The following is a 24,224-nucleotide window of genomic DNA, read 5'->3' on the forward strand; positions in this document are numbered from 1 at the left end:
TTTAATGAAGTTACCATTGAAGTAAACTCTTCAGAAGTTCCTCGTCCAGGACAGAAGATGATTTATAAAGAGCCTTCTGGGAGTGGTTAAAGAAATTCTTCACAAAATCGATTCAAAGGCTTGTGTGTCGCTAAGTGGAGACAAATTAGTTTTGTCAGTCCTTAAGTTGATGGGCCATTGATTTCTGACTGAATAGTGGCAACCTTTCCCCAATAGAATCTTTCCCCCACGGGAACCACACCTGTTGGCATTCTCACAAACAATCGCAACATTGTTTCAATAATATATAGAACTTTTCTCGCAGCTCTGGTATATAAAGCTTTTTTGAAGCCTTGCTCACAATTAATTCTGTGGCAGCACAATGACCAAACAATATACTGTATGTGAGGCTCTTGATCATATCTTTGATCATGACACTGGTGAGGAGGAGAGAGGCCAGGAACCTGACAGTGAAGATGCATTAGAGGAGGAAGTGTCAGAAGTTGAAGACAACACAGAATATGATCCAGACCAAGAGACACCGGATGTGGAACAATCCAGTGATGAGGAAGAGGGCCCTGCTGAAGTTGTTGTTACATTCTGGTCAAAGAACGGGAATTTGTCCTGGTCTTCATCCCCACCTGAGAGGAGAGGTCGGCTGTCGGCTGAAAATGTTATCCGGATGACCCCAGGGCCAATGAGATACGCCATATCCCGGATTGATGACAGAAAATCCTGCCACTATTTAAACATTTGAAATGGTTTCAAAACAAATGTCATTGTTAAACTTTGACACAAAGTAGTCTGTGATAAATAACACAATATGTTTCATCTGAGTATTTGTAATAGTCCAAATAATCCATACATGATGCTTTTTTTACTCAAAAAATAGTTGTATGAGCTCAGGTCAATGAGGCCTACAGGCCAGAAATAGCAAATAGAAGTTCAAAACTTGTAATGATCACAAGAACTTAAGTTGATACAATGATCTAACACAACATTAGGTGATAATATATGTATTATTATGGATTTATAATCAGCTATAACGGGGCGGTCATTTTGGACCGGGAACACAGAATGAATTAACATTAAACGAACACAACAGGAGGGTTAAGGTATCTTTACTTTTCCTCAAGTATGACAATTATGTACCTTTTCCACCAAGTCTGTCCAAATCAGCTCATTATGAATGGTCTGCTGTGACAGAGAGACTGTGGCTGACATCTAGTGGTGAAAACTGTCAATTCAGTTTATAGGACAGAATGACTGATCACATCCACTGAGACTCAGAGGTCCTTCATATTCCCATCACTCCCCACAGCAGGTAGCAGTGTCTTTTAGTGATTAGAGTCTGTACCTCTAGTTCATTATGTACAGTGACACAGCAGTCTGGGACAGAGAGAGGAAGAGAGAGAGGGAGAGAGAGAAGGAGAGAGACAGACAGACAGAGATTGATTTTAGTTAGCTAGGTACTCTTGCTGCCTGTGTGTGTGTGTGTGTGTGTGTGTGTGTGTGTGTGTGTGTGTGTGTGTGTGTGTGTGTGTGTGTGTGTGTGTGTGTGTGTGTGTGTGTGTGTGTGTGTGTGTGTGTGTGTGTGTGTGTGTGTGTGTGTGTGTGTGTGTGTGCATAGCCCTGGGAAGTAGGGGTGCTGAGGGTGCTGCAGTGTAACGGATGTGAAATGGCTAGCTAGCTAGCGGTGGTGCGCGCTAATAGCCTTTCAATCGGTGACGTCACTTGCTCTGAGACCTTGAAGTAGTGGTTCCCCGTGGCTTTTGTGGAGCGATGGGTAACGATGCTTCGTGGGTGTCAGTTGTTGATGTGTGCAGAGGGTCCCTGGTTCGCAGCCGGGTCGGGCGAGGGGACGGACTAAAGTTAAACTGTTACAGCAGCACCCACTGAAAAATACAAAATAAACAAAAAAATCATGAAAAAATCATGTATCTTTTGCAGAAAAAAAAGTTTCACAAAAGTAGTACCTTTACTAGTATTAGGCCTTTACTAGTATTAGGCCTTTACTAGTATTAGGCCTTTCCGAGTATTAGGCCTTTACTAGTATTAGGTCTTTACTAGTATTAGGCCTTTACTAGTATTAGGCCTTTACTAGTATTAATGGACCGATATAGATGTCTCTAGCAAAAAGGTGGTTGTATAATGAAGAACAGTATCTTGCAGGATTCAAAAGTTGGAATTGTAAGAGTTGTTGCTATGTCCCTTTCTCTGCGATTCTGTCATTCTAATGGAATCCAGAAAACCCTGTCCTCAAACATTTACATCAAAAGGTGCAAAGTTATTTTTTAAACTTTATTTAACTAGGCAAGTCAGTCAAGAACAAATTCTTATTTACAATGACGGTCTACACCGGCCAAAACAAGACAAATTAAATATTTTTCTTGATCAAATAACATGGCAAACAATCACTTTTTGTGCAGTATTAATTTACCCTCCTTACACTGTAAGCTGGTCATCTAGGTTTGTACCTGTAGACTTTTTGTCACTATGAAGAAAAACAATGACCAATACAGCAATTGAGTACATTGAGGCATCACGTGGTTTGTGATGATATGATGTGGCCCAGTTGGTAGAGCATGGCGCTTGCAATGTTAGGGGTGTGGGTTTGATTCCCATGAGGGACCAGTATAGAAAAGGTATGCACTCACTACTGTAAATTGCTCTGGATAAGAGCATCTATGGAAAAGGAAATAAAAGACCATTTCAGTTTTCACATAGAAATAAGTTGCATTTTCAAAGTATTTCAAGAAACTGGAAAACATATGAAGCAAGTATTTTCATATTCCACAAGTATTATCAGATGAACTGTTTTGTACAGATTATTATCAGACCAAAGTTACAAATGCTGGTAAACACTCATGTAGTTTGAAAAAAATACTAAAGTATTGCACTAGTCCTTTACTAGGCCTGTTTTAGCTATTAGCAGTGTCTTCATACACAAACCCCCCCCCCCCCCCCAACTACTTCCTGAGGCTGTGTGTGTGTCTCTGTGAGTGTGTGTGTGTGTGTGTGTGTGTGTGTGTGTGTGTGTGTGTGTGTGTGTGTGTGTGTGTGTGTGTGTGTGTGTGTGTGTGTGTGTGTGTGTTGTGTGCCTCCACCTTCTTGCAAATAACACCTGGTTGACTCATTCACACCACCACATCCAAGTCTTGATTCAACATTGATCCATTTTATAATTGCTAACATATTATTATTAGTAGCCAATATTATATAATTTGATATAAATATAAACATGCAATGCATCCATTCTACAGAAGTACTCACACATTGTAGGTCTAGACTATGTAAACATCTATTTCCTAAAGCAGGCATAGCTATTCATATGGGCCCACAGTTGAATAGCATGACAAAGAAAGTATGGGCTAAGGGAAAAATACATGTCATAGTGCAGCTGTAAAGGAATTTCCCCAACCCAATCCGTGATATGTATTGCATTGTGGGAAATGTAGTTCAACCTACACGCTTGGCCGACAAGCTTACTACCGGATAGGCAAAACAAAATGGATACTTTTTATGTTAATTCAGTTTTCCTGAAATAGACAGGCCTACACACTGAATATTTAATTGCTTGCCAAAGCCACAATGTACAGCTCCACTAAAGACCGTTTTTGCTCCTTTGTGAGTTACACAACCCAATTTATTGTAATGGCTTTAATGGGGTGGGTAACGTGAAGTACACCAACTCCCAGCGGCCTGTGCGAAGGACAACACTTTTACAGAGTTTAGTCATAAACCTATCTTGGTAGTTGTAGTTCCCGTAGTCAGACTGTTTCCTTGTAGCCTTCATGAGGCGGATTCTGCTCAGCAGAGGGAAGTAGATATGAAAATAGGGGCCAGGTAACTCTCTTTGTCTAAATATGCTTTCTACTTTGATAATCGTGTTACTGCACTACATTATAATGCATTTCAAGGTCTCCAGTGTGTCAATTTTGTCTACGTTATTTATTGTAATGCAAACGCTAACACAGTTGGTCGTTTTACTGTATACCAGTGTTCAGTGTTACGGCACAAAATTACCGCACATGATTACATGACGTTGAATGTTCTATTATTGGTTTCGCTTTGCGCAAATAGGCACGCGCGTCTTTGAAAAGCAATTGGCAACATCTGAACGTAATCGTGCATGTGAAAAGCTAGGCCTACACCTCTGTTTACAGGCATGCTTACACCTTGATGTTGTAGTCAGGAATATCTCTGGCTTGTCCAAAAATATCAAATTGCTGCAATCTTACGAAACGTGGTCCGCCGCAAAATTACATTAGAGACATGACATGATTTCACAGACAATTGCACAGGCAGCAGTTGAAGGAGGTTATGCAGTGAGGGAGAGGGCGACATTGTTTGTTGACATCCGGTAGGGCTACTTAATCTGCGTTTACACAGGCAGCCCAATTATGATATTTTTTTGCCACTAATTGGTCTTTTGACCAATCACATCAGATGCTTTTAGAGCTGATTTAATTGGTCATAACACCAATTAGTTCGAAAAATATCAGAATTTGGCTGCCTGTGTAAATGCAACCATTTAGAATACAACCCGACCCGGTCAAAACCACCTAGAATACAACTTGACTCGGTCAAAACCATGCAACCATGTAACAACGCCTGTGGTATACTCGCGGGAAACTAGGGCTACCTGGGTAAAATAACCCATCCTCGCCAGTACTTGTACACTGGTGGGTGTGGGTTTATTGCTTGCGTAGCCATAATTCATTATATGATACACTGTAACAGGTTATCTTGTTATGATTTGCAGATTGCATGTCTCGAGATAAATGTGCCATCTAACATTTGTCATTTGAAGATAGGAATTTCTACCCCGTGACACAGTCCATGTGTTATCAATATAGCCTAGTGAAATGCTAATTCATAATTAGCCTACACTCAATACAATTGTATCAAGTTAGTTTCTCCAGATTGAGATTATGGTAGAGGTCCTTGGTATATGAGCCACATTATTATTCCCACTAAGTGGGTGAACTCTATTGGCACGATTCGCAGGGTGTATGCCTTTTACGCCAGTGACCCGGGCTCGCTTCCCCTGCCCTGCCGTTCGCTACACTGGTGTCAGAAGTGGGATGGTGTTTGTGAATTTACGGCACAGAAGTGTTAGGGGGCTGAGTTGTCGAGGGCATAGGGACGCACCTTTCCGTTCTGAGGGTGCAACATAGCGATCCTCACTATGTGAGCCAGCGACCTGGGTTCCCTGCCCTGCCTTTTGCTACATTATTTGAGGTGTTGCATTGAAATAATACACTCTCTTTGCTCTCTGCCCACAGGATTGTGTGAATTTCTGGAAATATGTCCAAGAAAAGGGGCAGGTAGGTTGAAACACCTGTTATTGGTTATTTCACTGGTATTTGAGTACTGTTTTGGGTATTTCACTGGTATTTGAGTACTGTGTTGGGTATTTCAAATCAAATCAAGTTTATTTTATATAGCCCTTCGTACATCAGCTAATATCTCGAAGTGCTGTACAGAAACCCAGCCTAAAACCCCAAACAGCAAGCAATGCAGGTGTAGAAGCACGGTGGCTAGGAAAAACTCCCTAGAAAGGCCAAAACCTAGGAAGAAACCTAGAGAGGAACCAGGCTATGAGGGGTGGCCAGTCCTCTTCTGGCTGTGCCGGGTGGAGATTATAACAGAACTATACCAAGATGTTCAAAATATTCATAAATGACAAGCATGGTCAAATAATAATCATGAATAATTTTCAGTTGGCTTTTCATAGCCGATCATTAAGAGTTGAAAATAGCAGGTCTGGGACAGGTGGCGGTTCCATAACCGCAGGCAGAACAGTTGAAACTGGAATAGCAGCAAGGCCAGGTGGACTGGGGACAGCAAGGAGTCATCATGCCCGGTAGTCCTGACATATGGTCCTAGGGCTCAGGTCCTCCGAGAGAGAGAAAGAAAGAGAGAATTAGAGAGAGCCAAGATTTTCAAAATGTTCATAAATGACAAGCATGGTCAAATAATAATCAGGAATAAATATCAGTTGGCTTTTCATAGCCGATCATTAAGAGTTGAAAACAGCAGTTCTGGGACAGGTAGGGGTTCCATAACCGCAGGCAGAACAGCTGAAACTGGAATAGCAGCAAGGCCAGGCGGACTGGGGACAGCAAGGAGTCATCATGCCCGGTTTGCCGTGACGTATGGTCCTAGGGCTCAGGTTCTCCGAGAGAGAGAAAGAAAGAGAGAACGAGAGAATTAGAGAGAGCATACTTAAATTCACACAGGACACTGGATAAGATAGGATAAGTACTCCAGGTATAACCAACTGACCCTATCCCCCCGACACATAAACTACTGCAGCATAAATACTGGAGGCTGAGACAGGAGGGGTCAGGAGACACTGTGGCCCCATCAGAAGAAACCCCCGGACAGGGCCAAACAGGAAGGATATAACCCTTCCATTTCACTGGTATTTGAGTACTGTTTTGGGTATTTCACTGGTATTTGAGTACTGTTTTGGGTATTTCACTGGTATTTGAGTACTGTTTTGGGTATTTCCTGTTTTGCTTTAACTGAAACGTTATTTTACACCTATATTCTTCTCTCAGAAAGCGTAGCAGCGGCGAGCTGAGTGAGAGTTCGGGTTTGTCTCTGTCGTCGACCCCAGACGCTAACAACCTGCTGGGCCTGCGGATTGAGCACAATTGGAGGGAGAAGGGCAACCTGACCAAGTGGAAAGGCACAGTGCTGGAGCGCCTCACCGTCAACACCTCCCTGTACATGGTCAAATACGACGGCTTCGACTGCGTCTATGGCATCGAGCTGTTCAAAGACGAGCGGGTGTCCAACCTGCAGGTTTTAACAGAGAAAGTCGGTGGGTTCACCTACTATTTGAGTATGTTGAAGCTTTGATTTAAGCATGTTGGTAATGAGAGAAGAAATTCTCGACCTGGAATGACCACCAAGCAAATATGTACAAAACACAAAAGAACAGTGTGTGCTGGTCTTTGTTCCAGGTCAGTATGTACACAACAGATTCATCTTATCAAGGCCTAATTGTAAATAAAAGCCTGCATACCATTATCCCCAGGTTAATGACCTACCGTTTGGTTGGTCATGTGACCTTTCCGCGCATTGCTAATTGTAATCTCCTGTACAGCAAACTACAAGATAAAGGTGTTGTCAACTCGATGCAAGATAATTTTATTCAACCCCAGCACCTAGCTTGTACTGTATATGTGTCAATGTAGAAGAATTGTATAGGATTGGACCTATACACCTATCCATTCAGATCGAAAGGGCCTAGGGCTGTTTATTTTTTTTTATGGAGTATTTGTTTCCCCATGTTACCTCTCGCCCCCAAAGTACACAAAAAGAGCAATTCTCTCAGTCTAAGTTAAATAACTATTTTAGTCGCCTGGTGGAACCAGCTCACGTTCTGTTTTGGGGCTCCCGAGTGGCGCAGCGGTCTAAGGCACTGCTTCTCAGTGCAAGAGACGTCACTACAGTCCCTGGTTCGAATCCAGGCTGTATTACATCTGGCTGTGATTGGGAGTCCCATAGGGTGGCGCACAATTGGCCCTGTGTCGTCCGGGTTTGGCCGGGGTAGGCCCTTATTTGTTCTTAACTGACTTGCCTAGTTAAATGAAATAATCTGAAACCAAAAGTGAGCGCAGTGTTCCGTATTCTTGACCAGGCTGCTATTTTAGTGTTTTTCAAAACTATAAGTCCTTCTCTTTACCTCCATAGTAAACAACAAGATCAAGGTGCCCCACGATGCGCCAGAGCTGGTGGGCAAGGCTGTGGAGCACCTGTTTGAGAAGGAGGACGGTGAGAAGAATGAGTGGCGGGGCATGGTGCTCTCTCGCGCCCCCGTCATGACCAACTGGTACTACATCACCTATGAGAAGGACCCTGTGCTCTACATGTACCAGCTGTGGGACGACTATAAGGACGGAGACCTCCGCATCCTGCCTGAAGCTGGTGAGAAAGTATTTTATTTACTCCATATAATTATCTTAACCTTTAGAAGATGACGCGACAGAGGATCTGATACAAATCACAGGTCTGTTGCAATGGTTAGTGCTGACACAAAGGAAACCTAGTTTAACATTAGTAAAGGAGTTTGTAAACCTAGTTTAACATTAAGGTCATTGTAAAGACTTTAACCCACACATATCTTATCTCCCTAAGAAGAAATAGAAATGGTCTTCACTGCATAGAGCAGTTGAAATAGGGACATACAGCACAGTATGTGGATGGGCAGGGAGGGAGCCATGTCCACAGTACTATCAGAACCTGAGGATGAAGTAATTGTTGTAAAGCTGAATGAAAGGCAGGTTTGACATGTAAAGCGAAGGAAAAGATATACAGAAGAGATATACACACGTCTGATCAGTATACATCCAGAAAGACAACTCAAAATCAGGTCATGAATGGCTTATGAGGCTACTGGGTGAAATGGTTGTAGTCTGTTGAGAGCATGAGAACTGGAACACATGTCTTACGTGGCTAGCTGCTGAGTAGAGGACCTGAAAGAGGAGGAAGTATTTGTTCTGGTATGTGAAGTAAAACGGCAGACACCATATGCATATCTCTTTTTTTCCTCCTCTATTTTTTCCCTCGTTTCCCAGAGAACAAACACCTGCTGCCTGCGGACAGGAAGCCAGGCGAGGAGACGGAGAGCCTTGTGGGTAAGCAGGTGGAGTACGTCACTGATAAGGGCGTGAAGAGGACTGGGCTGGTTATCTACCAGGTTCCCGCCAAACCCTCCGTCTACTACATCAAATACGACGACGACTTCCACATCCACGTTTATGACCTGGTCAAAACCACCTAGAATACAACTTTACCTGGTCAAAACCACCTAGAATACAACTTGACCTGGTCAAAACCACCTAGAATACAACTTGACCTGGTCAAAACCACCTAGAATACAACTTGACCTGGTCAAAACCACCTAGAATACAACTTGACCTGGTCAAAACCACCTAGAATACAACTTGACCTGGTCAAAACCACCTAGAATACAACTTGACCTGGTCAAAACCACCTAGAATACAACTTGACCTGGTCAAAACCACCTAGAATACAACTTGACCTGGTCAAAACCACCTAGAATACAACTTGACCTGGTCAAAACCACCTAGAATACAACTTGACCTGGTCAAAACCACCTAGAATACAACTTGACCTGGTCAAAACCACCTAGAATACAACTTGACCTGGTCAAAACCACCTAGAATACAACTTGACCTGGTCAAAACCACCTAGAATACAACTTGACCTGGTCAAAACCACCTAGAATACAACTCGACCTGGTCAAAACCACCTAGAATACAACTCGACCTGGTCAAAACCACCTAGAATACAACTCGACCCGGTCAAAACCACCTAGAATACAACTTGACCTGGTCAAAACCACCTAGAATACAACTTGACCTGGTCAAAACCACCTAGAATACAACTCGACCCGGTCAAAACCACCTAGAATACAACTCGACCCGGTCAAAACCACCTAGAATACAACTCGACCCGGTCAAACCTACCTAGAATACAACTCGACCCGGTCAAACCACCTAGAATACAACTCGACCCGGTCAAACCACCTAGAATACAACTCGACCCGGTCAAAACCACCTAGAATACAACTCGACCCGGTCAAACCTCCTAGAATACAAATTCGACTCGGTCAAACCACCTAGAATACATCTCGACCTGGTCAAACCTACCTAGAATACAACCCGACCCGGTCAAACCTACCTAGAAAGGACTTTCTAGTCCCCCCACCTCAGACCCTCACACCTGTACACCCACCTTGAGGTCGACTCTCATTTCAACTCAGTCAATTCAGGAAGTGAGTTCAAAATTCAGTATTTACCAAATTGAAATATTGAGAAGCTTAATTCATCAATGCAATTTGAATACCTCCCCTGAATTGACTGGATTGAAATGAAACTCTGCAAACATGACACTTACTGTCATTATTGTGGACATGTTCCCTGCCTTGTCTCATCTAATGGGAGAAGGACTACCAAGGTCAGAAGTTTGCTAAAAGTGTGAAATCTGTGACTTAGATCGACTAGGCTTTTGTAAACAGTTCAAAGCTTACATCTATTTATTTTTCATTTAAAGTAACTGTCAAACTTTTCCAGATTTCAATGAAATATGACAATTAATTACTTACAATATGAGTAAAATAGTTTTCCTTCCAAAAAAAAGTATGTTAAAAAGCAGCTTTTCTGTATTTGAATGGTGTGTGCGTACCCCAACAACATAATGGTGTGGGCGTATACTGGTCATCACAAATTTTAATGCGAGTAGGCCGCTGATTGGACAGCTCATCCTCCTCAGGAGTATGACATCATACTCTATAAGGAAATAGCAAGCAGTTTTTAAACTGTCTGTTTTAGATACAAGTTTGAGGTGGGGTTTTTGAAGTGTTTATTTTTCTCCAATTTATGCTTTGGCCACATGAGTATAGGACGAGTCAACAACATTATTTGGCTTAACAGAATATTAACTTTTTTTAAAGTTACATTTTCACTCGACAGTTACTTTAAGAAACAAGAGATGAAGCAGCAATGTTTTATTTTTCTTATCTCTATGTGCAACTTATTTTAAAACATATTTAGCTATCATTTTTATTTATATATTCTGAAATAAAACATGGATATGAACTTTGTACCAGGGCAAAAGCTTTGATACAATGTATTCCCAACTGATGGTTGATGACTTGGTTACTATGGACAATAGAATTAGTGTTTTGTTTGGCTAAGGAAGTAGATATGATCAGTGAAAATGACCTATGTTAATGTTCAAATGTGTTGCTTGAATAGTGCAAGAAAATAATGTTATTTAATAGAAATTATAAACAATTGCCAAGATTTGCCTGCTCATGTTTCAGAACCACCCACACCAGCTAAGCTCACATTTTAATTTGAGAGGAATTGTTTGACTTAGCTACTAGTTTCATAAATTCAGAGAGTCATGTTTAAGACATTTTGGATTACAATCAACCCTTAGTCATGGTTGAATAATCAAATATTTCTGTCATGTTGTTAGACCGTCATGACTGTAACTGTACTTACTTTTTGTAAATACCTGTAATGTGTGACGCATTTTTAAAAATACTGCAAAGATGCTTTGGTATTATTTGCTCTTCCTGTTTGATGTTGAATAATGCTTTATTTCGCGATTGCAGCCATTGTTGGTTCATTATTTTTCCCCACTAGTGGCCAGGTTTACTTAGCATTTAAACCTTTTTTTTTCAGTAAGGAATTAAACATAAAAGGTAATAAAACCGTTTCATGTTTCTAGCTTAGTTTTTGTTCTTTGTTCACCTCAGAAATTAAGGTGTAAAAATGTCCCTTATGTGAATGCTTTTGTAAAGCTTCACATATGTTTTAATGGGGCTATTTATCCACACTAAAAAGGTTGATGTTGAAATTGACTTTTGAAACTAGCAATTGTTGAGAGAAGTTGAACAAAGATAAAGACCTTTTATCTTTAAATCTCTGTGACCGGTGAAGATTCCCTACCAGTAGTGGCATTTTGCCAGAGAGATAACATTTTACAATGCCTAGAAGGCCCTAAATAATTCAATTTAGGTTAAAAGTAATGTTACCTCAAAATGACACTTAATTTAGATCTTAAATTCTACATAAATGTGGAAACTTGTTGTCCTCCTCTCTTGTGTTCTGCTCTGTCATTCTCACAGTGTTTGCTAGGTATTAAAACCATTCATTATTTCATCATGCCCATCAGACAGTCAGTGGTATTCAAAAGCTCTGTTTGGGAAAATATCCGAATTTTCTCTCCTCCCTCTCCTTCGTTGTTACGGTGCTTTATTGTGTAGTTTGCAAGTTTACAGGACTGTCGAGAGATTCAGAGGAAATATATTTACCATGTTATTTTGCTGCTTTCTACAAAAGTTGATTATTTAGTAAGCTTACAAGTGTTCAATTCTCCGTTTTGTCTGTTTGTGTAACAACACTATCATGGATAATAAAAGAGATATTTTTTTCACAAGGTGTGTGTTCCCAGCTCCTGGTACATAGCATATCTCCCATATTCCTGTGCATGAGAATATGGCGAGCGGGAGAAGTAGAATGAGTATAAGGAAGAGGGCATACAATTACATTGTGTATTTGCCTATCTGACATTAAAAAATAATTATACATGCAGTACCAGTCAAAAGTTTGGACACACCTACTCATTCAAGGTTTTTTGGGGGGTTTTTGTTACTATTTTTTACTTTGTAGAATAATAGTGGAGACATGAAACTATGAAATAACACTTATGGAACCATGTAGTAACCAAAAAAGTTAATCAAATCAAAATATATTTTATATTCAAAGTAGGTACCCTTGCCTTGATGATAACTTTGCACAATCTTGGCATTCTCTCAACCAGCTTCACCTGGAATGCTTTTCCAACAGTCTTGAAGGAGTTCCCATATGCTGAGGACTTGTTGGCTGCTTTTCCTTCACTTCGGTCCAACTCATCCCAAACCATCTCAATTGGGTTGAGGTCGGGTGACCGTGGAGGCCAGGTCATCTGATGCTGCACTCCATCACTCTCCTTCTTGGTGAAATAGCCCTTACACAGCCTAGAGGTGTGTTGGGTCATTGTCCTTTTGAAAAGCAAATGATAGTCCCCCAAAGCGCAAATGAGATGGGATGGTGTATCGCTGCAGAATGCTATGGTAGCCATGCTGGATAAGTGTGCCTTGAATTTTAAATAAATCACAGACAGTGTCACACCTCCTCTTCTATGCTTCACAGTGGGAACGGAGATCATTCGTTCACCTACTCTGCGTCTCACAAAGACACGGCGGTTGGAACCAAAAATCTCAAATTTGGACTCGTCAGACCAAAGGACAGATTTCCACCAGTCTAATGTACATTGCTCATGTTTCTTGGCCCAAGCAAGTCTCTTCTTATTATCGGTCCTTTAGTAGTGTTTTCTTTGTAGCAATTTGACCATGAAGGCCTGATTCACGCAGTCTCCTCTGAACAGTTGATGTTGAGATGTGTCTGATGAACTCTGTGAGGCATTTATTTGGACTGCAATTTCTGAGGCTGGTAACTCTAATGAACGTATCCTCTGCAGCAGAGGTAACTCTGGGTCTTCCTTTCCTTTGTCGGTCCTCATGAGTGCCAGTTTCATCATAGCGCCTGATAGTTTTTGCGACTGCACTTGAAGAAACTTTGAAAGTTCTTGAAATTTTCCGAATTGACTGACCTTCATGTTTTAAAATAATGGTGGACTGTCATTTCTATTTGCTTATTTGAGCTGTTCTTGCCATAATATGGATTTGGTCTTTTACCAAATAGGGTTATCTTCTGTATACCACCCCTACCTTGTCACAACACAAATGATTGGCTCAAACGCATTAAGAAGGAAAGAAATTCCACAAATTAACTTAACAAGGCACACCTGTTAATTAAAATGCATTCCAGGTGACTACCTCATGAAGCTGGTTGAGAGAATGCCAAGAGTCCGCAAAGTTGTCATCAAGGCAAAGGGTGCCTACTTTGAAGAATCTCAAATATAAAATATATTTTGATTTGTGTAACACATTTTTGGTTACTACATGATTCCATATGTGTTATTTCATAGTTTTGATGTCTTCACTATTATTCTGCAATGTAGAAAATAGTAAAAATAAAGAAAAACTCTTCAATGAGTAGGTGTGTCCAAAGTTTTTACTGGTACTGTATACATTTGGAGTCGGCAGTTTACATACACTTAAGTTGGAGTCATTAAAACTCATTTTTCAACCACTCCATACATTTCTTGTTAACAAACTATAGTTTTGTCAAGTCGGTTAGGACATCTACTTTGTGCATGACACAAGTAATTTTTCCAACAATTGTTTTACAGGCAGATTATTTCACCTATAATTCACTGTATCACAATTCAAGTGGGTCAGAAGTTTACATACACTAAGTTGACTGCCTTTAAACAGCTTGGAAAATTCCAGAAAATTATGTCATGGCTTTATAAGCTCTGATAGGCTAATTGACATCATTTGAGTCAACTGGAGGTGTACCTGTGGATGTATTTCAAGGCCTACCTTCAAACTCAGTGCCTCTTTGCTTGACATCATGGGAAAATCAAATTAAATCAGCCAAGACATCAGAAAAAAATGTGTGGACCTCCACAAGTCTGGCTCATCCTTGGGAGCAATTTCCAAACGACTGAAGGTACCACGTTCATCTGTACAAACAATAGTACGCAAGTATAAACACCATGGGACCACGCAGCCGTGATACCGCTCAGGAAGGAGACGCGTTCTGTCTCGTAGAGATGAATGTACTTTGGTGAGAAAAGTGCAAATCAATCCCAGAACAACAGCAAAGGACCTGAAGATGCTGGAGGAAACAGGTACAAAAGTATTTATATCCACAGTAAAACGAGTCCTATATCGATATAACCTGAAAGGCCACTCAGCAAGGAAGAAGCCACTGCTCCAAATCCACCATAAAAGCGCCAGACTACGGTTTGCAACTGCACATGGGGACAAAGATCGTACTTTTTGGAGAAATATCCTCTGGTCTGGAGGAAAAAGGGGGAGGCTTGCAAGCCGAAGAACTCCATCCCAACTGTGAAGCACAGGTGTGGTAGCATCATGTTGTTGGGGTGCTTTGCTGCAGGAGGGACTGGTGCGCTTCACAAAATAGATGGCATCACGAGGGAGCAAAATTATGTGGATATATTAAAGCAGCATCTCAAGACATCAGTCAGGAAGTTCCAAATGGACAATGAGCATACTTCCAAAGTTGTGTCAAAATGGCTTAAGGACAACAAAGTCAAGGTATTGGAGTGGCAATAGCCCTGACCTCAATCCTATAGAAAATGTGTGGGCAGAACTGAAAAAGCGTGTGCGAGCAAGGAGGCCTACAAACGTGACTCAGTTACACCATCTCTGTCAGGAGTAATAGGCCAAAATTCACCCAATTTATTGTGGAAGGCGACCCGACACGTTTGACCAAAGTTAAACAATGTAAAGGCAATGCTACTAAATACTATTTGAGTGTTTGTGAACTTCTGACCCACTGGGTATGTGATGAAAGAAATAAAAGCTGAAATCATTCTCTCTACTATTATTCTGACATTTCACATTCTTAAAATGAAGTGGTGATCCTAACTGACCTAAGACAGGGAATTTTTACTAGGATTAAATGTCAGGAACTGTGAAAAACTGAATTTAAATGTATTTGGCTAAGGTGTATGTAAACTTCAGACGTCAACTGTATGTGCCAACTTACATGGCTGGCGTCCAAGTGTCGCTGCCCCTTTAAGGCAAGACAAGCGTTAGGCTACAAAATGTTTCAGGTGGAAGGCAAGAACCACTTTGTCCGTGGCTTGCAGCATTGTGGTCATAGCATGCTTTACAGAACTTGATGGAGTTTTAGAATAACCTTACGGGACCGTTTTGTTTTTACAGTTCGATGAAGTAGGATATTGGCACAGGCACGAAATTGTTTTACCAATTAAAGTCACGTGTCTTACCTGAGCATCACCTGCGGCACTGAATAGAAGTCAACATTGTTATGCAGGTCCCGATGAAGACCGTGTTTTTAATTTTTGCCGTTTGCCTGATGGCAGTCCTCTGGAGGGACACATTTGATCCAGGTGAGTCCTCAAACAGTGCTCCATAGGACAGGCAGACAACAGTGCCCCATAGTACAGGCAGACGTCGACCGGAGGGCCACAGTAGAATATAGATCGAGCGAAGTAGGAAGATGAAGCGTGGGTAAACGGCGCGAGACTGCGACTCTCCGGTCTCTTCCTTCCCCTCGGCGTGGGGCTCAGGGCCGAGACAGTGGCTGCGTATATAAGGGGATGTGCCAGCATTAGAATGGTGATTATAGCGGGCAAGAAATCTATAAACAAAGCGACACCTACTAATGGTGATGAGTACAAATGAAAATTTAAGGCCCAAGCAATGGGGCCGTGCCAGCAATAGAATGATGATTATAGCGGGCAAGAAATATATAATCAAATGGGCTGGAAGGCAGGACCCCTACACCCAATAATGGTGGAGTACAAACAAAAGTTTAAGGTCCAAGCTATGGGGCCATGCCATCAACAGAATGGTGATTATAGCGGGCAAGAAATCTATAAACACAGGGTCTGGAAGGCAGGACCCAGACACCTACTAATGGTGATGAGTGCAGACAACAGTGCTTCATAGGACAGACAGACAACAGTGCTTCATAGGACAGACAGACAACAGTGCTTCATAGGACAGACAGACAACAGTGCTTCATAGGACAGACAGACAACAGTGCTTCATAGGACAGACAGACAACAGTGCTCCATAGGACAGACAGACAACAGTGCTCCATAGGACAGACAGACAACAGTGCTCCATAGGACAGACAGACAACAGTGCTCCATAGGACAGGCAGACAACAGTGCTCCATAGGACAGGCAGACAACAGTGCTCCATAGGACAGGCAGACAACAGTGTTCCATAGGACAGGCAGACAACAGTGCTCCATAGGACAGGCAGACAACGGTGCTCCATAGGACAGGCAGACAACGGTGCTCCATAGTACAGGTAGACAACGGTGCTCCATAGGACAGGCAGACAACGGTGCTCCATAGGACAGGCAGACAACAGTGCTCCATAGGACAGGCAGACAACAGTGCTCCATAGGACAGACAGACAACGGTGCTCCATAGGACAGGCAGACAACAGTGCTCCATAGGACAGGCAGACAACAGTGCTCCATAGGACAGACAGACAACGGTGCTCCATAGGACAGACAGACAACGGTGCTCCATAGGACAGACAGACAACAGTGCTCCATAGGACAGACAGACAACACACCTTTTAGCTCATTTAAGGTTCTTGTTTGTTTAGATTTCCCCCATCCAGGAAATGTAATTTTCATTTCCCAGTGTTCTATTAGCATTTTCCATTTCAAGTTTTTAAACTAAATTAAGATTTAATGCACTAGATTTAACTTGTCATCATTTACAATATAATCTGAAAACAACTTTGATGACATCAAATGGGACACCACTCACTTTGTCAATTCAATTTAACCTGAGTTCTTGAACAGTTTCAATCCACAATGGACATTAGTCACTTAATGACTGCAGATACCCATTAGAATATCTAGACTGGATTGGACTGGGCTAGACTGGACTGTGGAGACTTGGTAGATTTGAAGGGTTTGCAGATGTGGCTATCGGGCAGATCTGTCCATTTTAGGGCAGACATAACTGAGTGTGAAATATGGTCAGGATCTACAACGTATGGATCATATTTAAACTTAATGTGTAACAGTATAACACTTAATTTCTAATCTTAATTTGTCATTGAGAATTTGGGACTAGAAAGTTCTAATTGCAAATTGAGTTATTGACATAGCCTTGTTCTGTACCATATTCTCTACCTATATACAACTCTAAATACCCCAATTCATGTTAAGTTAAAAAGAATACGAGATAACATTTCTGACACCATTTCAACCAATGAGAGTTCGGTACTTTAAAGCCAATGAACTCCTCATCTTTTTGCAGATAACCTTTATAGTCCCAAGTTCTTGATATGACAAATCTTATCTTAATTTTTCATATCTTACCTTGATATCAACATAAGTTACTTTGACCATCCCCGGTGCCACTATGTATTTATTCCCTGTTATGTAATCAGTCCATACATAGTCTCTCCAGACGGCTTGCCTCCCACAATGTTACCAATGTTCCAGCATACACAGTGTGCTGTGCTATGATAGTAGTGCAACCTAGACTCAGGGGTAGACGTAACATAGTAAATAAATATCCGGGACACTCAAATTAGTATGATATGCTACGTTTGGTATGGTATCTATTAATTTCTGAATGTCCATCATCCATTTGGAATATGTTCCGAATTACAATTCGTATGATATGTTGCGAATTACAATTCATACATTATGTTATGAATTTGCCATACGTATGATATGTTATGAATTCCAATTTGTTGTGGCTAATGTTAGCTTGGTGGCTAGTCGGCAACACTAATGTTAGCTTGGTGGCTAGTCGGCAACACTAATGTTAGCTTGGTGGCTAGTCGCCAACACTAATGTTAGCTAGGTGGCTAGTCGCCAACACTAATGTTAGCTAGGTGGCTAGTCGCCAACACTAATGTTAGCTAGGTGGCTAGTCGCCAACACTAATGTTAGCTAGGTGGCTAACATTAGCTAGGCTAGGGATTAAGGTTAGAGTTAAGGTTAAAGCTAGGGTTAGGAGTTAGGTTAAAGGGTTAGCTAATTTGCTAAGTAGTTGCAAATTAGCTAAAAAGTAGTAAGTATACTGAAAATAATATAAATGCAACATGCAACACTTTCAGATTTTACTGAGTTATAGTTCATATGAGGAAATAAATCAATTGAAATGAATTAGGCCCTAATCTATGGATTTCACATGACTGGGAATACAGATATGATTCTGTTGATCACAGATATCTTAAAAAATGGGCCTCACAACGGGCCTCGGGATCTCGTCACGCTTTTTCTGTGCATTCAAATTGCCATCGATAAAATGCTATTGTGCTCATTGTCCGTACCTTATTCCTGCCCACACCATAACTCCACCGCCACCATGGGGCACTGTGCTCACAATGTTGACATCAACAAACCACCCGCCCACACAACGCTGGTTGGACGTACTTCCAAACTCTCTTAAACATTGTTTGAGGCGGCTTGTGGTAGAGAAATGAACATTAAATTCTCTGGCAACAGCTCTGGTGAACAATCCTGGAGTCAGCATGCCAATTGCACGCACCCTCAAAACTTGAGACATCTGTGGCATTGTGTTGTGTGACAAAACTGTACATTTTAGAGTTGCCTTTTATTGTCCCCAGCACAAGTTACACCTGTGTAATGATCATGCTGTTTAATCAGCTTCTTGATATGCCACACCTGTCAGGTGGATGGATTATCTTGGCAAAGGAAAAATGCTTACTAGCAGGGTTGTAAACAAATTTGTCCACAACATTTGAGAGAAATACGCTTTTTGTGCGTATGGAACATTTCTGGGATCTTTTATTTCAGCTCATGAAACATGGGACCAACACTTTACATGTATTTCAGCACATGAAACAGGGGACCAACAATATACATGTATTTCAGCTCATGAAACGGGACCAACAACCAACAATATACATGTATTTCAGCTCATGAAACAGGGGACCAACAATATACATGTATTTCAGCTCATGAAACAGGGGACCAACAATATACATGTATTTCAGCTCATGAAACAGGGGACCAACAATATACATGTATTTCAGCTCATGAAACGGGACCAACAACCAACAATATACATGTATTTCAGCTCATGTAACATGGGACCAACAATATACATGTATTTCAGCTCATGTAACATGGGACCAACAATATACATGTATTTCAGCTCATGAAACGGGACCAACAATATACATGTATTTCAGCTCATGAAACAGGGGACCAACAATATACATGTATTTCAGCTCATGAAACGGGACCAACAACCAACAATATACATGTATTTCAGCTCATGAAACAGGGGACCAACACTTTACATGTATTTCAGCTCATGAAACAGGGAACCAACAATATACATGTATTTCAGCTCATGAAACAGGGGACCAACAATATACATGTATTTCAGCTCATGTAACATGGGACCAACAATATACATGTATTTCAGCTCATGAAACAGGGGACCAACAATATACATGTATTTCAGCACATGAAACAGGGGACCAACACTTTACATGTATTTCAGCTCATGAAACAGGGGACCAACACTTTACATGTATTTCAGCTCATGAAACAGGGGACCAACACTTTACATGTATTTCAGCTCATGAAACAGGGGACCAACACTTTACATGTATTTCAGCTCATGAAACAGGGGACCAACACTTTACATGTATTTCAGCTCATGAAACAGGGGACCAACACTTTACATGTATTTCAGCTCATGAAACATGGGACCAACAATATACATGTATTTCAGCTCATGAAACAGGGGACCAACAATATACATGTATTTCAGCTCATGAAACAGGGGACCAACAATATACTTGTATTTCAGCTCATGAAACAGGACCAACGCTTTACATGTTGCATTTATATTTTTGTAAAGTATTTAATAGTATGTGATGATCATGATGACAATTAAGTATTTTACGCAAGTTTGTGTTTAACCTTAAAACACCACTATTTTATTTTAGTCACTGTGATCATGTGATCTTCCTTCTCCGTCAGTATTCTTTCTCACCCCACGCAGCCTGACTGACTGCCTGTCTGTCCGTCTGTCCTTCCCCTCAGAATCTGTTCGTAATGCCAGGGTGCTGGTGACTGGGGCCAGCACAGGCATCGGAGAACAGGTGGCATACCACTATGCCAAGATGGGCGCCCAGGTCGTCATCACGGCCAGGAGGGAGTATGCGTTACAGAAGGTTTGAGGATCTGTCTGTGTCGGTCTCTCTGTCTATCTGTGTTCGTTTCTGTGTCTGTCTGTCTGTCGGTATGTTTGTCTGTCTGACTGACTGACTGACTATGAACTTCTATCCTTTCTACTGTCTCATGATGACCAGATAGATAGTGACAGCCTCTGTACCAGTCTGTCATTGCTCCCTCTGTCCTGTAGGTGGCAGCGAACTGCACAAGCCTGGGGGCCCAGAAGGCTCTGTATGTGACAGGGGACATGTCCCAGTCCTCAGACCCAGAGAGAGTGGTGAGGATGGCTGTCGAACAACTGGGTAAGGACTGATCACTAAGAATACATTCAGTCATACTGTGAGTATTTATTATGTTATGTTAGAGATTCATAAGGCACACTAGTGTCTCTTTCTCTTTTTCGCAGGAGGTCTTGACATCCTGGTTCTAAATCACATTGGATCCACCCCATTCGCCATGTGGAACGGAGATGGGGATCACGTCAGGGAACTGATGCAGGTACGCTTTTGTTTTCTTCTTCTTCATATTAGGCTATAATTCAAGTCTTGTGTCTGGCCAAGCGAGACAAGGTCATTCTATGAGTGTAGTTTTTAATATGTTGTCTTCCAAAGTTGAATTTCCTCAGCTATGTGAACATGGCTTCAGCAGCTTTGCCAGTACTGGAGCAGAGTGCAGGGTCTATGATCGTAGTGTCATCTCTGTTGGGTGAGTACACATCACACAGCCTTATACAATACAGATTTACACAGATAGTATTATACCAATAGTCATATAGACAGTCTTATACAGATAGTCTTATACAGATAGTCTTATACAGATAGTCTTATACAGATATAGTCTTATACAGATAGTCTTATACAGATAGTCTTATACAGATAGTCTTATACAGATAGTCTTATACAGATATACAGATATAGTTTTATATAGATAGTCTTATACAGATATAGTTTTATATAGACAGTCTTACACAGATACAGTCTTACACAGATACAGTCTTACACAGATACAGTCTTACACAGATACAGTCTTACACACAGATACAGTCTTACACACAGATACAGTCTTACACACAGATACAGTCTTACACACAGATACAGTCTTACACACAGATACAGTCTTACACACAGATACAGTCTTACACACAGATACAGTCTTACACACAGATACAGTCTTACACACAGATACAGTCTTACACACAGATACAGTCTTACACACAGATACAGTCTTACACAGATACAGTCTTACACAGATACAGTCTTACACAGATACAGTCTTACACAGATACAGTCTTACACAGATACAGTCTTACACAGATACAGTCTTACACAGATACAGTCTTACACAGATACAGTCTTACACAGATAGTATTATACCAATAGTCATATAGATAGTCTTAAAAAATAGTCTTGTATAGATAGTCTTGTATAGATAGTCTTGTATAGATAGTCTTGTATAGATAGTCTTGTATAGATAGTCTTGTATAGATATAGTATTATACAGATATAGTATTATATAGATAGTCTTATACAGATATAGTTTTATATAGATACAGTCTTACATAGATACAGTCTTACATAGATACAGTCTTACACAGATACAGTCTTACACAGATACAGTCTTATACAGATACAGTCTTATACAGATAGTCTTATACAGATACAGTCTTACACAGATACAGTCTTATACAGATACAGTCTTATACAGATAGTCTTATACAGATACAGTCTTATACAGATAGTCTTATACAGATGCAACTGCACTAGTAATCCTTATATGGGGAATACAATTTAAAATCCTGTTCTTCTCAGTCTGAAGTACTCAGACAAGCACTGTGGATACTGTGTGAACTCACCACCTTTCTCTTCCCTTTCTCCTCTACAGGTAAGATAACCACTCCTTTTGTGGGGCCCTACGCGGCCACCAAGTTTGCAGTGAACGGTTTCTTTGGTTCCATGCAGCATGAGCTAGCCATGCAGCGCAGCAATGTGTCTCTGACCATCACCACACTGGGCCTGATAGACACAGACTCAGCCATGGACAAAATCAGGTTAGTCACAGGAGCCATTTACACTTGGGTTTTCAACAGAATAAGAGATTTGTATTCTACAACTCTCATCTCTTCCAAATAGATTCATGACATCAAGACTGGTTGTACTTGTGATGTTGAATGACTGGTCACGTAAGAGAAACATAACATGAATGAGTTGTATTGAGTGATTGTGTAATGGTATATATTTCTGGTGGTTCAGTAACTGCTGCATTTATAGTAGGTCTTAGTTAAAGTGTAATGGGGAGTTAAGGTAAAACATTACAGTAGGTATCATGTAGGTCTTACCAATGTGTCGTTATTTTATTATGCAACCTTTATTCAAACCATTGAGATAACCTGGTGTGCATTTGAAATTGTACCTTGTACTGCACTATATAGGGAATAGGCCATTTCAGATGGAGTCCTGATTAAAGCATTTACAAACACCCTGCAGGCAGCATGTCTTTACATTGTTCTATGCCACCTCCAGAGGATATACCAACATGACGGCCTACCCAGCCAGCGATGCTGCCCTCCACATCATCAAGGCCGGGGCCACCCAGCAGAAGGAGTCATTTTACCCTGGATACATCTACTTCGCCTGCTTGTGCAGAGACTGGTTCCCCTTCTTCAGAGACATCATCATCCAGAACTCCTACACATATTGAAGGAGCCACCATACCCCTATTTAAGGAGGCACCTAAGCCTACAGGAACGTGTGTGTCCTCAGGCCAAGAATAGCAAAGCACTCTTTATTGGCTCAGCTGCCTTACCAACCTTTGAGTAAACAAATGAACAACAGATTTTCAGCACGGTTATAGGGAAGGGCATTCAACATGTACGTATCTGTGTAAGACTGTATCTGTGTAATAAGTATCCCCCACTTACACAAATTACTGATGATTGGATGAGATACATTTATAATAAAAAGATTATGGGAGCTGTTTTGTTAAGACTTCAGTGCATCTTTTGACATTATTGATCATAATATGTTGCTTTACATCCCCTGCTATATTGTGGATGGAGAGTTACCTGTCTAACAGAACACAGGGTGTTCTTTAATGGAAGCCTCTCCAACATAATCAAGGTAGAGTCAGGCATTTCCCAGGGCAGCTGTCTAGACCCCTTTACTGTTTTCAATCTTTACTAATGACCTGCCACTGAGTAAAGCCAGTGTGTCCATGTATGCTGATGACTCCACACATTAGCTTCCACAGCAAGTGAAATCACTGCAACACTTAACTAAGAGCTGCAGTCAGATTCAGAATGGGTGTCAAGAAACAAGTTAGTCCTAAATATTAAAAGCATTGTATTTGGGACAAATCATTCACTAAACCTTAATCCTCAACTAAATCTTGTAATGAATAATGTGAAAATTGAGCAAGTTGAGGACATAACCCTGGATTGTAAACTGTCATGGTCAAAACATATTGATGCAACAGTAGCTGTCCATATTAAAGTGCTGCTCTGCCTTCTTAACAATGCTATCAACAAGGCAGGTCCTACAGGCCCTAGTTTTGTCGCACCTGGACTAATGTCCAGTCGTGTGGTCAGGTACCACAAAGAACGACTTAGGAAAATTACAATTGGCTCAGAACAGGGCAGCATGGCTGGGCCTTAAATGTACACGGGGAGCTATGTGGTATATGTGTGGTAGTAGAGTAGTGGCCTGAGGGCACACACTTCATGTATTGTGAAATGTCATGTTTTTTTAATTGTATATAACTGCCTTCATTTTGCTGGACCCCAGCAAGAGTAGCTGCTGCAGGAACTGATGGGGATCCATAATAAATACAAATACA

The 24,224-nt window shown here is 41.2% G+C and overlaps 2 protein-coding genes across 3 annotated transcripts; both read left to right on the top strand.

Annotated features, from left to right (window-relative positions):
* The first annotated feature begins 3,708 nt into the window (after window positions 1–3,708).
* Window positions 3,709–11,258, top strand: LOC139550304 (spindlin-W-like). 2 transcript variants are annotated; one of them, XM_071361114.1, is made up of 6 exons: window positions 3,709–3,825; window positions 5,268–5,309; window positions 6,549–6,814; window positions 7,690–7,923; window positions 8,574–8,761; window positions 8,793–11,258. In XM_071361114.1, the coding sequence occupies exons 2-6, from the start codon at window positions 5,290–5,292 to the stop codon at window positions 8,808–8,810; spliced, it is 726 nt and encodes a 241-aa protein (XP_071217215.1). In that variant the 5' UTR covers window positions 3,709–3,825; window positions 5,268–5,289; the 3' UTR covers window positions 8,811–11,258. The 2 variants fall into 2 exon arrangements, with proteins under 2 accessions (XP_071217215.1, XP_071217214.1); XM_071361113.1 differs by having other exon boundaries at window positions 8,574–11,258.
* Window positions 11,259–15,275: 4,017 nt separating this feature from the next.
* LOC139550302 (hydroxysteroid 11-beta-dehydrogenase 1-like protein) lies at window positions 15,276–23,362 on the top strand. Its single transcript, XM_071361112.1, has 7 exons — window positions 15,276–15,582; window positions 20,262–20,392; window positions 20,584–20,695; window positions 20,800–20,891; window positions 21,005–21,098; window positions 22,275–22,440; window positions 22,913–23,362. The coding sequence occupies exons 1-7, from the start codon at window positions 15,501–15,503 to the stop codon at window positions 23,088–23,090; spliced, it is 855 nt and encodes a 284-aa protein (XP_071217213.1). The 5' UTR covers window positions 15,276–15,500; the 3' UTR covers window positions 23,091–23,362.
* The last annotated feature ends 862 nt before the right edge of the window (window positions 23,363–24,224 follow it).

This window comes from Salvelinus alpinus, chromosome 23, assembly GCF_045679555.1.
Source record: "Salvelinus alpinus chromosome 23, SLU_Salpinus.1, whole genome shotgun sequence".
In the NCBI taxonomy this organism is placed as follows: Eukaryota; Metazoa; Chordata; class Actinopteri; order Salmoniformes; family Salmonidae; genus Salvelinus; species Salvelinus alpinus.